Source organism: Gymnodraco acuticeps, unplaced genomic scaffold (genome assembly GCF_902827175.1).
Source record: "Gymnodraco acuticeps unplaced genomic scaffold, fGymAcu1.1, whole genome shotgun sequence".
In the NCBI taxonomy this organism is placed as follows: Eukaryota; Metazoa; Chordata; class Actinopteri; order Perciformes; family Bathydraconidae; genus Gymnodraco; species Gymnodraco acuticeps.
Genome location: NW_022990590.1, coordinates 2,033,824 through 2,049,574, shown reverse-complemented (window position 1 = coordinate 2,049,574; position 15,751 = coordinate 2,033,824). Strand labels below are relative to the sequence as shown.

The 15,751-nt window shown below is 39.1% G+C and overlaps 1 protein-coding gene across 1 annotated transcript in view; it reads right to left on the bottom strand.

The window, feature by feature from the left end:
* Positions 1-15,654, bottom strand: part of LOC117554275 (mitogen-activated protein kinase-binding protein 1-like) — a 41,964-nt gene extending 26,310 nt beyond the window's left edge. The window contains 11 exon segments of the mRNA XM_034228625.1: positions 354-541; positions 662-805; positions 1,559-1,748; positions 2,291-2,451; positions 4,618-4,800; positions 5,286-5,423; positions 5,908-6,078; positions 7,119-7,176; positions 7,367-7,429; positions 14,072-14,163; positions 15,233-15,654. Of these exon segments, the coding sequence (XP_034084516.1) occupies positions 354-541; positions 662-805; positions 1,559-1,748; positions 2,291-2,451; positions 4,618-4,800; positions 5,286-5,423; positions 5,908-6,078; positions 7,119-7,176; positions 7,367-7,429; positions 14,072-14,163; positions 15,233-15,334 (1,490 nt within the window). The 5' untranslated portion in view covers positions 15,335-15,654.
* Between the last annotated feature and the right edge of the window lie 97 nt (positions 15,655-15,751).

Genomic DNA, 15,751 nt, shown 5'->3' with positions numbered 1-15,751 from the left:
GTCAAAAGTTGAACATTGCTCAACTTTTGAAGCGAGCAACGCCAGCAACGCTCCACGTCGCTTCCCAAAATGCAGTTCGGCTAAAAGTGACGTCACCCTATTCAAAGTGAATGGGCAGAAGCGTTGGAAGCTTCAACGCACGCCGCTGTGTGGACGGGCCGTTATATAAAAAGGGGGAAAATAATGGAATCTGGTTCAAGAAAATAATAAAATATGAAGCTGGGAGTTTTCTGCTAGTCAGAGTTATTGCTGTTGGCAGCAGTAGGTGGAGAGGGTATTTAAATACATGTTTTTTTTAAGATGGAGGTCACCTCAGCCAGACATCAGTCTCAGTTGAATCCTCCCTGTCCTACCTCAGCACCCCGCTGCGATCTCCAGATGCCAGATGTTTTCCGTCTGGACTCACACAGATGGTCCTGATGCCCGTCCTGCTTTCTGCTGTCTGTCCGTCTCCGGGTCTGTCTGCGTTCATGTTGGTCAAACACTCCGGATCCAGCAAGGTACTGGTGTTTCCGTCTATGTAGATTATATTCAGGAGATCCTACAAGGCGATGATGGAAAGAGAAATAACGCGTCAAAGGGAGAATGTGTGCTTCTGAAATAATCACCATTTTTTATTTTGTAGGAGATGAAGAAATACAGATATTGACGCCAAACTCACTTTGCTGAGGATATTCTGAGAGTGATCACGAGTGTGTGTCCAGTCTGACGTGCGCCACAGTCTGATGGTGTTATCAGCTGAGCAACTAAGGAATACACCTGATGACAAACCAGCAGCAAATTCACCACGAACATCTGGGAACATCTGGGGAAGGAGGAGAGAAGGGTTTTAATTAGGTGGAACTGCAGGGAATATTAATTATGCAGAAATTCAATGCAGAGTCATAGATTTACATTCATTATGGAGGGTGTTATGATAAGCTGTGGGACTTTAATCCAATGGTGGTTGTTGGTTGTGAAAATGTAAGCTTTGAATTAATAAGGCCAGTTTAGACAAGTATTTGTATCCACAATAAACAGCTACCACGGATAAAACTTGGTTTTGTGAAATGACCAATACAATGTTTTGTAATGTACAAGATATAGTGACGTGTTGATATGTTACAAGAAAACTTGCTTGTAATAACTCAATCATTTACTGTGGCAAGGGAAAATATGTCATGATAATCATCAAATATATATTGCGATGAGGTAAAAATTATTTTTGTGAAAGTACAGTTTCTCATAACAAGAAATAAATGCATTATGGATTGCCTTTTAGTGGCTATCATCAGAAAGTACAAACATTTCCTACATTGGTAAGAGAATAATATTAGTATATAGCCTATTCATTTAATTAGCAATTGAGAAATATAAAAATAAGATCCAATTGTGTACTAAATTAGATATTTGGACTTTAGTAACTAAATAAGTGCCCAAAAGAGGCCAAGTGTTGGCGCTATGTGGCATTTAATCCCCCAAGTTTCCCCTCAGCAGTTTCCCCTGAATCAGGAGCTGGTTTGAAACACACTACACGTATCGCCGTGGTGAAAGAGGTGTTTATTGTTCACTTGTTTACTTCCAGGTCCCCGACACAGGCAGCATGGTAGAGGGCGGAGTGCACCTTCTCCACCCTGCTGATGTCCGTCACATCCCACACATACACACTGTGGTCGCTGTACACACAGCTGAGCCACTGGCTGACGGGGTCAAAGGTCACAGCAATGGTGTCTGGGTAACGGGCGTCCGTCATGGTAGGAAACAGGTGGCTGATGGGAAAGTGATTGTTATAGATTAGTGTTGTCATGGGAGGGTTATTTTCTAAACAACGATACACTATCCTGAGAAATGTTTATAATATACAATTTTCGATGCTACAAGGGAGTTTCTCTTCAATATTGAGTGCATAAAATGTATTTATTTGTATTATATTACAAAGCTATAAGATGATACTACTCTAGGATAGTAATTTTCACAATATTACATTTTTGTAGAAATGTTTGAAAAACTGTTTCGTGTATAAAAAGAAAAAGAGGTAAGAAATTGGACAAATGTAACCCCACTTCTCTTTAAAACCCATCATAACTCTGTCAGGGTTTGTAAAATATGTGGTACAGTTAAATAACTAAAAGTGAGCTATTTCAAGTAAAAACCCACTATTGATTTTGGCTCTAGCTGGAAACATTTAGGTGTTTTTTAAGCTGTGAAACAGAGTCACTTGAGACAGGAGGTGCTATAAATTCAGAGCGTTTGTTCCTGCAGTGGATCCCTGCCAACAAAAGGCTGTGTTTCCTCCTGATCTCTTCCTCACCTGGCCTCCCTGAGGGCTGAGGCGTCAGAGCCGAGGCGGTGCGGCCGCGGCAGCGTGCAGATGAAGCAGAGGTCGACGGGGCTGAAGGCTCGCACCGTTCCATCAGAGCAGCCACAGAAGACCAGATCCTCAGAGAGAGACAGGGACTGAGCCACGCCCGTCTGGAAGGAAGGACAAGAGGCAACAGGCGTCAGCATTTCATAGAAGACCCTACTGTAGCAGGGAAATCTGTCCGTGTAAAATGTACAGCATTGTTGCCTCCTTTTCCATGTTTCCTCAAATTGATTTTCCTGAAGCCTCATGGAAAAAGTGATTATTTCCATAAAAAATATTTAAAGGAGTGTATCAGACCAGTTGTCAAGCGATGGGATGTCCGGTTTGAGCCCTTTTCAATTTTCTTTGAAGCTCCTGTGCTCCGGTACACGACCAGAATTGTTTTTATCTGATATTTTTCTTAAAACGGAAAGCAACCCCTGTGTATTATTTTGGTTTTCTTCTCAGTTGCTGTTTTCTTTCTATTTTATATATGATTATGGTTATTATTATTTGTTTCACTTATTGTTTGTTTCGAATCACAATCAAGTTTATTGCCAGGTACATTTACACAAACAAGGAATTTGCTTTGGTGTCTTGAGAAACTATTTAGCATTAACAAAGAATAAAGACAAGTATTTACACCACATTTAAATATACAAATAACCTTAAAAGCCAAAGAACTAAAACACTTAGGACAATTTATATATGAAAATATATGGCAAACTACAATTTATTATATTTTAAAGTGGAGGGCTGTGCAGACGTGCAAAAACGTGCAAAATATATTCAGAGAGCTGAGCATGGACGAGGCTCAAAAATGATCAAACTATTATCAATATTTTGTGACTATATAAAGAAATACAAAAATTATTTAAAAATTATTCTGTCCATGGATAATAAGAAGAAAGGCATAATTGAAAAATCCCCTATGGAAAATTCAGTTGACTCTGTTGCTGATACATTCAAATAGGCACATGCACACAAAAAAACCCTGGAGAGATTAGGCCCAAAATACACATGAAAGGAGAGGAGTTAGAGTGAAGGAGCTGCCTTGTTTGGCGCCACATTTCCAGGTACCATAAGATAAGATAAGATGGACTTTTATTAATCCCTTGTGGGGAAATTGTTTCTCTGGATTTGACCCATCCTAGTGTTAGGAGCAGTGTGCTGCCATTTTGAACGGCGCCCGGGGAGCAGTGTGGGGAATGGTGCCTTGCTCAGGGACACCTCGGTAGCACTTGGTCTTGCCGGGACTTGAACTGGTGACCTTCCAGTTGCCAAGCCAAGTCCCTATCGACTTCGCCACCAGTCAACACAATCTTTTTTTTTGTTGGTCCGTGCGGGGACATTAACCGGTGACCATCTGGTTTCCAAGCCAAGCCTCTACAGACTGAAACACTGCTTGCTCCAATATAAAAAGGGGACCTCTTGTAAAATCCCATGTATCAAGAGAAATCAAGTGCAGTTTCATGATTAAGTGTAGAGGAGAGCCCCAGCCCTGCGTGTCAGTAATGATAAAGGTTACAGAAGGTTGCAGAGGGACATCAATGCGTCCTTATTGGAACGCTTCCAAACACCTTCTGTACTCGGTCCCTGCTGCTAATCCCTCCCTGATCCTCTGACAGTAAGCAGGCGCAGGACTCACACACTTTCATCTTCTTTATTAAACACCACAGCTGGACACCGAGCACGATAGGTTGTACAGCACGCAGTAATGGATGCATAAATATACTGGAGCATTAACTTCCCATTAATATCCCGGACACCACTGAAGCAATAATACATAACATGTATTAGAAAGATGCTTTTTTTTTTGTCAAAGCCGATGTGAAGGTTAATAAATTCTGTGATCAAATGTAAAATGTGTTATATTGGGCGATATATGAAGAATTAACTGTGATTGAATGTCATTCTGTCACATCTGTGCCTTAAATATAACACTACAGCCAGGAGATTGTTAGCTTAGCTTAGCACAAAAACTAGAAACAGGGGTAACAGCTATAGCTTTGCTCTGATATTAAGTTTTTGAAAGTATTTAATACATTTTTATATATAAAGTGAGCTTTAAAGTTGCTGGTTGACAGACTTTTTTTTATTAAGGCAGAGGAATACTTCTGAGATATCACCTTTTTGGTAAATACAGGGCAGTGCATATCAGCACCTACATATTAAACCAACCAACCAATATCCCCCGCATCACTCCCACCTCTGTGTAAATATCATAAATACAAGTAGTGGTGACTAGAGCCCAACATTGTCACTGTTGGATTCTTCCTGTAACTGTCACTCACCCGCAGGTCCACCCAATTGTCCAGCGTCCTCTTGCTGTTAAACTCGCACAGCAGGCCGGAGGAGGTGATGCAGAAGGTGGAGTCGGATGCAGAGCCCCGCCCACAGGCCACATCACAGAAGAAGTTGTTCCTCAGATCCCCCAGCAGCCCCGAGCGGCCCAGCAGAGGGACAGGGGCGCTGGCCTGAACACCACAGAGGGGTGAGGGTCAGGGGATGAGGGTTTAAGCAGAATACTGGCAACATTTACACTAATCACAAAGTTACTTCTGTGTTTGTTGCCATTACATCAGCATCCAGTCATTATGAAATGTGTGTAGTAAGATTTTTTCATTTTAAAAATAAAATTGCTTGGTGTGAAAACTAACAAAGGAATGCCAAAAGAGATGACAAAGAATTTCACAGGTGTTACCAAATCTTTTGCCATTTCTTTATCTGAGTGTTTCCATGTTTGATTATGCAATAAGCTGCAGTAAAGCTGTGAACACCACTTTGTAAAGTTTAATGATGTGAAGAAACAAAGCTTTAGAACAATGAGGTATCAATAAAAAAGGAACTGGGACAAAACCAAACTCCCACTCAACTTTGATTTTAGCTTGGGCAGTTGTCAAAGCAATGAGTGTTAGTCATACGGTATATAAACTTACTACAAACCTCCATGATACATTACCTTATTGGCCTTGCAGTGGTCCAGATACCAGAACTTGACATGTCTGTTCCCCACAGTTACAAAGTAGGAGCTGTCCTCAGAGAAAGACACACCCGTCACCTGACTGGACACCTTGTTGGCCGCCACAACTACATCCTTCTGCAGGACAATAATACAACAAAACATGTTCAAAACAGAGCATTCTGGGAACCATTGTACTTCACTAAGGACATTTTTGGCTTTCTAATTTAGAATTTCCTATTCAATATTGCTTATTGACATTTCCCAAACTGTGAAAAACATAAAATTCTAAATAACATTTATTATACGGAAAATCATTTTAAAAAATCATATCAAAACAACAAAGGCAATATGTAAACACACAAAGGGTTTAAAGTGTGAAAATGAATGAATAGTTGATAGTCATGATCAGGACTGATATTGGTTAAAAGAAAATGTGGCATAAGGGTTAAACACTTTTTGATTTGATACAAAACACACTTCCAGTCTTTATGCTGAGCTTGCTGATAATACATACAGTAAGCATAATTTCCCAAATTGTCAAAATACTCCAAAATCATAACTAGGAGTGTGTAGGTAAAACCCAACTGCTTTGTAGCTTGCACCAATATGACAGACGTACCTTCCATGCCCAGACGTTGACCATCATGTCATGCTGGTTTCCCACACTGACAATATATTTGCTGTTGGGGGAGAAAGCCACACAGGAGACGCCATATTGGTGCCTCTGGAGCTCCGCCACCTGTCTCCGTTCTGCCACATCCCAAAGTCTCACCGCTGGAAGGTGACCGCTCTGGGGAAATAACAGAGGGATATAGAGGAAATAGGTCAACACTATGTTTTATTTGTTGTCCCCAGTCTTTAAATCCACTGGAACAACATAGAGCAGTCACCTGTCAGTTAAGATAGATTATCCACTCTGTCTCTGACCTCTGCTCATCGTATACAGTTACTTGTCCCTGGGCCTGATCCTTTTTATTTTCTCTCAAGGGTTTAAAGGTTAGCAGTCTATTTGTGTGGCCTCTCGCTTTGATAGAATTACCTTTCAAAAAGTTAACAGGTGAGAGGAAATGCAACCTGAAGAACACTGAAATGAATGACATTCAGCTAAAGTCTGAGCTGCATGCTGAAGAGACAGAAAGAAAAAGACGTATGAAAAAAATATGCACGCCTGCCTGTCCTTGATGTAAATTAGCTCCTGTGTGGTGAATGAATGAGGGACGTTTCTTATCCGATCAATCACTCAGGAGCATCTTCTCCTTTTTCATGGAAATTCTCTCAGAGCTGTGATGCTCTCAGTTGGTTGCAGAGTATTATATAAACATTTTGCCTGGAAGATTAAACTTGTACATTGAGCAGTTTTATAAAAAAAACCTGTTCTGTAATGACTTTCGAGTATATATAGTGTAAAGAAAAATCGTGTTTTAACATCAGCAGAAAAGCGGCCTATCCTTGTTGCATTTGGTCTGTTGGACTTTGGTCTCTGCAGTCATGGCAACTACTGCACGCTCATCCACTTACATGCAGAAGTCTTTAATCGGCTTTGATTGGCTGCGGCGGATTAAGATAGTGTGTTGTGTTGAGGCACAAACTGTTACTACAACATAACTGCAATTTTTTTACAGACAAATGACAGTGATACATGTGGGGAACTCACTCTTAAGCACTTCCCCAATAAGACATGCATGATCACCATTCATAAATGACTGTAGGCCTACATCCTGCTGGGATGTTCTCAACTATTTATGCTATGGGAAACTGAAGCCTTCAAGATGTGGAAATTCTGGAAAAGCACATTAATGCAAGGCCAGATTGACAGTAAAAAATACTAACCTCTCCAGTGACCAAGTGCTTGCCATTGGGGGAGAAGGAAAGAGCTGTAATGGTCTTCCTGTGAGATAAAGACAGAAAAACAGCTCAGTGGGATTTTTAAGTAAATATTCTTTCTACCCAAATACACCATACCACCATGCAGAAAGAAGAGGGCATCTACACATGTGCTTGTTGCTGGATGTAGTTGATAGATAGAAAATAGTCCCAACATTAACCTGCTAGGCAGATTGTATTTGGGTTCAACTCACCGTGACGTGTTGACAATGTGGTGCTGTCTGTTCTTTTTGGCGTTGAGCAGAACTACCACACACCTACAGAATGAAAAAATACAATCATAATTCACAATATGAGATATGTTTTAACCAATAATGCATTTGTCTTGGAACTGATGTTTGGTATCTATTCCTTGCACTGAAGGAACGGTTTAATTTCCGGTGCCAACCTTCAAGTGGCATTGAAGATATTTAGTGAAAGTTCAATGGAAAATAAATATTTTCAGCTCGGATCATTTTATTCTCTTTTCACAGTGCATACTTGTGGCAGTTTTAACATACAGAGGCTTACTGATAATACACCATGACATAATAAACATTTGAACTCTGATGTAAGTAACACAGGAATCGAAATAGTATTAATCTACAGAAGTAAGCCAAAGTGTAGGCTACTAATCTCGGTCGATCCGTAATTAAACCTTATTTTGTGAACTATTTAAGAAAACAACAAGAAACACAAAAACCCTGTACTTTTTCATAAATCTACTATTTTGTGGGTCATACGATACAAGGTTGAATGCATGAAGAATTTCTGAACTGTAAAACAGATTGGTATGAGGTTACTGAGCTAGTTTCAAATATGCTGAAAGGTGTTCGACCACACTTCATGTATTTAGGTGAATATTATTTAATATTTCAAAGGAATACACTGCTAAGTCTTTCTTGCCAACAGTTAACACAACGTGGGATGGGAAGATTGACATACACCACCCTAATCTAATGTCAGTTATAATATGAAGCCGGTTAGCTTAGTTAGGTTAGCTTAGTTAGGTTAGCTTACGTATAAGGTAACACAATTCTCGTAACACCAATGTTACACAATTCGAAGAGATATACCATGTTCATTTTAACTTGAGCTTTTTTAAGTTGTTGGTAGAAAAGGGTTTTTTACTTTTCAACAAAGACAGAATGGCTGTTTTATCCTTGTAAACCTAGCTAAGCTAATCGGCTCCTGGTGCTAGCTTCCACTTTATCATGAGGTAAGACTACTGTATCTTCTAATTAAGTTATTAATAATGAAATCATGAAAATATATAACTCCTTTGAGGGGAGTAAATAAACAATGGTACTAAACGTAACATAAACCCACTTTTGTACATGTGTGTAAAGTGTTTGCATTGATTTTCTGAAAGCTTTAAATCAAAAGGTCCTGTCTTGATTGATTCAAGTGTTTTGTTCCTGCTATCTAGAGTGTGATTCATCCTCTTTAACATTTTTCCAAGTTCAGATGTTAATATAATGTTTCCTGGTAAGATAACTTCCTCTTCACAACCTCTTCCAAAAGCACCTGTTTGAAGCTGTCAGTTCTATAGTGCCATAACAGGTAGCTGCACAACAGTGGCGGTTCTAGACCAATTTGACTGGGGGGGCCACTGGGGGGCCAGTTATTTTTTGAGGGGGGCACAATAAATGCAGGACGAAAAAGAGAACTAGACAGTATGAAGTAATTGCGCATAAGAAAACAATGCAATACAGTTATTGGTATTTGTTTCAGTACACTTATTTATTTCAGATAGATCTTATAGTTATTACTGTTAGCTTCAGCTTAAGTTATAGTGCAATGTTTGCACTAACACCATATTTATATAAAAATAAAGGCAATGAACAGTTACATTTCTACTTTATAATAAGGGTGTCTGCACAATCTCACATTACAGCAGTGGTTCTCAAACTTTTTCTGTCAGGCCCCCCCTTTGGAGAAAAAAAAAAGTCGGGGCCCCCCCAACACAAATAGTCAGGCTCAGTGGCGGCGCCAGAGATTTATTTTGGGGGTGCTGTGGGGTAGCTTGACATTTCATAGTGGGTGCTGAAACATTTAGAGTTTCCCATTAATGTACCGGGCGCTACAGTGGAACTTTCTACTGCAACACTCCCCACACACACAATGTACCCGCGACTGTTACAATGAAGGCTCGTTAATCAGCAGGGGTAAAGTGCTATTTTTATAGGTGGTGTGTGGACCTCACATAGGGGGGTCCGGGGGCAAGCTCCCCCGGGAAGATTTTTAAATATTTAAGTTAAAAGCATCAATCTGGTGCACTTTGAGAGCAAAATGAAGAGATATATGGATACATCTCTCAACACAGAACTGTAAACAGATTTACTATTTCTTTATGGATATTTTACAAATCACTCCCCTTTTAAACTTTATTCATTTTTTAATGTCATATAGTATTTCATACCTGTTTTTAATTTATTCTCTTATTTTTTTAGAACTATAATGATCATATAAACGTGTGCCTCGGAAATAATTGTTTACATTAATGGTGACCAAAACGTTTGAGACCCACTGAGATAACACTGAGAGAGTCCTTTAGCTCACTGAGTCTCTCAGTCTGACAGGAGAGGACTCTCCTCCACTTTGTTGTTAAAAAAACTCCTTATATCCGTTAGCGTAGCTCGCTAGCACCAGAAGCTAACATCAACGATCTCCGGTACCGGTGCGCTATCTCTCTCTCTCGCTTGCGCACGTACACAACATGGCTTGTTCCACACACACACACACAGAGCCGAGCTTTAATGAAACACAGAGACCCAGGCGTATTAGTACTGTATCATATTATTTTCGAATCAATAATTTTTCAAAATATGATTTTTTTTTTTTTTTTTAAATCTTTTTTTTTTTTTTAATAACCATTTTTCCTCCTGGTCTCTCGCGCCCCCCCTGTCATGCCTCTGCGCCCCCCACTTTGAGAACCACTTCATTACAGCAACAAAATCCTGCGGTTTTTGGCAAACCGAGTAGCAGAAAATATACATAAAAAAAAAAAAAGTTCATCGTTAGGGGGGCCACAGGGGGATCAGAGGTCAGTGTTAGGGGGCACTGGTCCCCCCCTGCCCCCCCCCATAGAACCGCCCCTGCTGCACAACCCAGTCTCATGGCATTTCGTGTTCACCAACACGATTTTTAATCTATTGCTTCGTGGTCACCAACACGATTTTCCCCTTTTTTTCGTGTTGCACAGCACGATTTTAAAAGCAATGTATTTCTACTGGTAATGTGTTTCGTGCCTGCAGCACGTCTTTTTCTCCGGTCGGGTCGTGGAAGACCGAAAGCTGTGTGGTTCATAAAAACATGTTCTTACTCAATATCAAGCCACAATTATTGCTTTTATTTTAAATCGTATAATTTCGGACTTTGTTGCCGTCTGTGAGGAAAATAAATGGGGCTCAGAGCCTCAGAATACTGAAATCTGTATTTTTAAATCTTTTTTTCCTTCTAATTTGTTATTCTTTTCAAAATAACACACTGTTATTTACTCACCAATAACACACAATTATCCTTGCTTTTATTTATTGGTTTAATTCCATAATCTCGGGCTTTTTTGGCGTCCGTCAGGAACTGAATTTCAAAATAAAATAACCGGAAACAGAAGTAGGCCTATAAGGGACATTTCGAGCATCATTGCGATTGTCAACATTTCTGAGTTTAGGATGGCCGAAGACACTACACTACCCATAATCCCCAGCTATCGTTTAGGACTACAGTCCCCGTGATTAATCTTCAAACTTTGGGATTGGATGTTGGAGTGGCAGTGCGCCAAGGTTACGCCGAGCGTCAAACAGCTGTTTGAAATGGAACGAAACCACGCCAGACTATCCAAAACTAGAATCGAACGCCCCCCCAGAACTACACATGCTGAATATTGTGTTTTGCAAAATGTTCTATGGGACGTCTCTACTGAACGTTTTCGTTTTTCCCACAATTAGAAGTTGCCAGTATTAAACACATTGGTGTTATCAAATGTAAAACATATAATTAATAAATGGGTGAAAATCGCTTGTGTCCATAATGCGCAGCATTAATACACACATGACAGCTCATTGTTACTTTGTAATTCTACTCCACTACAATTCAGAGGTTAACCTGGTAGTTTTACTCCACTACACTTATTTGAGTTACTTTGCAGATTCTGATTAATGATGTGAAATATAAACAACCCTTAAATCAGACTTTAGTTACACCTGAGTAAAATTCAGGGAAGGTGATTGTCAAGTGCCAACAATCAGGAGAGATATTTGATAGTTGGTGCTTGAGAAGACTAAACATGTATCTGCAATTGACATGAATGGAAACGAGTAATAAAGTATATTCATTACTCGTTATTCTCTATAGTTAATTAAAGACTGTATATTATGGCTATTTTGCACATCTCTTTCAAGATTTCAAGATTTTCAAAGGTTTATTGACATATCATATACACAACTACGGTGTAGTTATGCAATGAATGAAAAACTTGGGTCACAGGTTCCTCAACAGTGCATTACAAGACATCTATCAATATGTGTGTACCTCCACCATTAAACTGTCATATTCTGCACATTTCTTATTCTATCTACATACATAAGAGTATAATTCACATGTATAATATCAGTTAAAATAAGTGCTTCAACATAGTTAACATTGCAGGAAAGCAAATATTAGACGTTAAGTACTTTGTCAGGCTTAATATGTATCTGTAGATAGATACCCCCAATGTTTTTTTCTTATTTAAAAGAAGACCGTAATCTGTTATTTAATGTTTAAATAAAGATTAATTCGTTTTTCTGTTTTGCACCTCCTCTTATTAATATATTTGTACATCCTGCACTAAACTGTTTTATTGTAGAGATCACTTACAGTATCTTCTTGATTTTTTATATTCTATATTTCTATCACAAACCTTCTACTTTCCCCCTATGAAAGTATGTACTCTTAATATTTTTTTAATCAAATATAACACATAAAAACAATAATTCAATAACGTGATTTAACCACTAGGCGGTGCACACAAGGTACACACAGCCATAATAACTTTGTATTATTAGTGTAGGACACTTATGTATGCAACATCTGAAGATGTGTAGTTTTATTCATGTTTTCACATAATTTTACAGCATATTGCTATACTATTTCAGACTCAGTATTTACATTCTTATATTCAAAGAAAATCAGAAATATCTTTTAAAACTACAAGTCCTTTTATATCAGCTGTGCACCGTTATGGTGTAAATATAACCTATCTATGAATTAGATCAAATATAAAAGTCAGCCGAATTAGTGTTGATACTGCAAGGAGACGTATTGTGTGAAGAGAAATTTAAGATGTTGTTTAATTGTTGATATATTTATGATCCACGTCAAGTATTCAGTTTCGGCGGCATTTCTTCAGTTTTTCCAAAGGTCTTCTCATCAGGGCTCTATAAATAAAGAACTACGGCAGATCTGTAATATGTAATGCAGCCGAACCGTGTCTTACAATGCCGTTATGTGATGACTTTCAAAGAGAAAAGCAAGAGCACTCGGAATTAAGTATTCTTTTATTCTTTTAAAATGTTTTCCGGATTTCATATAATATAAACACCAAATCCCAGCATGCATTGCGGCTAAAACATCCAATCAGCGAGCTTAAACCATAGCTGAGGATCTTGGGTAATCGCTCGAAATGCCTACGTCTGTTTCCGGTTATTTTTATTTTGAAATTCAGTTCCTGACGGACGCCAAAAAAGCCCGAGATTATGGAATTAAACCAATAAATAAAAGCAAGGATAATTGTGTGTTATTGGTGAGTAAATAACAGTGTTATTTTGAAAATAATAACAAATTAGAAGGACAGAAAGATTTAAAAATACAGATTTCAGTATTCTGAGGCTCTGAGCCCCATTTATTTTCCTCACAGACGGCAACAAAAGTCCGAAATTATACGATTTAAAAATAAAAGCAATAATTGTGGCTTGATATTGAGTAAGAACATGTTTTTATGAACCACACAGCTTCCAGTCTTCCACGACCCGACCGGAGAAAAAGACGTGCTGCAGGCACGAAACACATTACCAGTAGAAATACATTGCTTTTAAAATCGTGCTGTGCAACACGAAAAAAAAAGGGGAAAATCGTGTTGGTGAACACGAATCAATAGATTAAAAATCGTGTTGGTGAACACGAAATGCCATGAGACTGGGTTGAGCTGCATTACTTGCGCAGATTTGAAGTGAGGCGGCATGAACATTGCCAGACTCTCAAATTTGGGAAGTATGCGATAAAGCTCGCTAAAGTGACATCCAGAACAGGAAAAAAACACACATGTAAACAGAAATGCCACCACACACACACACAGCAGTAGTTTCTCTCAGAAACACAATCACAAACATACACTCTTGGCCACAACAATAGTGTGCACAGCAGCCATTGACTTTCTTAGTAGTATTATTAACACAGCTTTGTCAGAATGTTTGAGGACAACAAAAGAGGCTCAGTGCACTGTTTCTATTACAGCCTAGGATGCCCTAGTGTGCTTGTTATTTAGCAGTCTGCTTTCAGGCCTAAAGCATTGCCACTGTTTAGTTATATCAAAATCCTGCAACCTGCATCTCACAATTATTTGTATTCTGCATTGAAAGTTAACACAGGGTGTCACCGTTTGCCCAAATTAATAATACTACACAACACTCTTCACATCAGTGAGAGAATCAAAGGAAGCTTCCCCAAGGATAGGATAAAGAAGCTTTGGAGTTACTCTGATCAGGTACTCCACAGAGCTCTCCTCTTCAGTTCCTCTGAGATAACACATAGACACTTTAGACAGAGGGATTTGCACACTAAACGTCTGTGTTAGGTAGATATGATAAGGAAGCTTGGAGTGCTGCTAGGTCAAAGGTCAGATATCTGGAAAAGGATGCAGAAATGGTCTCTCTTCTTACCCTGCAGGATAGGCAACCAGACCAGATCGGGGGTCACAGGCCAGACCGCTGTTTCCTGATGCTGTGATTCCTAACACCTTCTCTAAGGTCACCTGTAGAGACACACAGCGGGAGGATTCAATCACAGGGAGAAGTAACATTTGAGTTGACAGTGGGATAAATACTGAACTCAAAGCAGCAGTGATTGAACTAAGCACCTTTGTCAATAATTCAAAGAGAGAAATAGATTGGTTTGAATGCAACATGGGAGGTCGATGTCTGACTAATGTCCACTCTGTCCGTCTGTCTGTCTGTCTGTCTGTCTATCTGTCTGGGTAATTATAAAGCAGCCCTAAGTGTCATTGATTACTTTGGAGTAAGATGAAGGTATACCTGAATCTACAGTACACTAAATATTAAGAGTGAATAATAAAAAGCATGATCAGGCAATCGCAGGCTTGCTATCCTAAACTACTGTGAGCTTAAGGTTTCTATTTATTCTTGTCAATACAAGTTATATATTTTTCTGAGTGTCACTGTCTAATCAGGCCCCTTTTATTTAGGTTAAAACTAATGGTATATACTCCTATGTATGCGTATAGTTAGATGTTCTATCTAGAAGTAATACAACTAAAATAAGAGACTTTGGTGCAAATTGGTAACCTAAACGATGTTATCATTGCCTAAACGATTTTATCATTGGATTATTATCAAGTTGCAACATTACAATTTTTGCCCACCACCAAAATGGCCAGTGAATTTCACAATTTTACAAAAATAAACTAGCCACTCAATAGATAACTATTGTTTTTTTAATAGTGAGTCAGGCAAATCGACCAGCCAAGTATATTTTATCAGTATTTGGCTTGTAAACTGTGCTAATATTGTACCCTAATAACTTATCTATGAAGCATTAGTCAACAATGTGTTATTATTAATAGAACAATTATTTACAACTATAACCCCTTTCTAAATGATGCCCAAATACCCTATTCTCTATAGTTGCAGTTTCAAGTGCCAAAAATGTTGCTCAGGTAGCATTTAACTTATAAATCAATAATCACTGCAAGATATAACATTGATTTGTACTACGCTGCAAATAGAAGGCTATCATAGAGTATTACTGATTGCTGCTTTTGCTCAGAAACTTTTAAAAAGTACGTTCTAAGAATTAATAATTACCTTGCTGGTGAGACTTTTTTTCCTGTTCTTCTTGTGCCTGATTGATGGAGAACGCAGCAAATTCCTGATGCGACTTTTAATCGTGAACCCATCGCCTGGCATTTTGTGGCACTTCTGACAACTCTGACAACAATCCACTGGACAAGTGAATGCAGCAGGGCTGGAGAAGGGAATGAAAAGCCTGTCAAAACCTCCCACCAACAAGCCTCCCACCAGGCAAACTGTAGATGTTCACAGAGTCGGACAGTGTTCCTGCTGCCGGGACTTGTACACGATAATCTCTTGAGTGGGTTTACTGGTCTCTGCTGTCTTCTGCAGTTTGTCGCTTCACGTCAACAGCTTCTCATCTCCCAACACTTCTGGACTGATGTTGCCTCAACGCTAAGGTTTGCCCTGACAAGGGGAGGGGGAACAATCCGTTGCTCAGCTGTTTGCATCCATTGCATCACTGGATTAATCTCAGTCTCATGATTACATCAATGATGGCTTTTGTTGCTGTTGTAATTGATTTAATAGGAT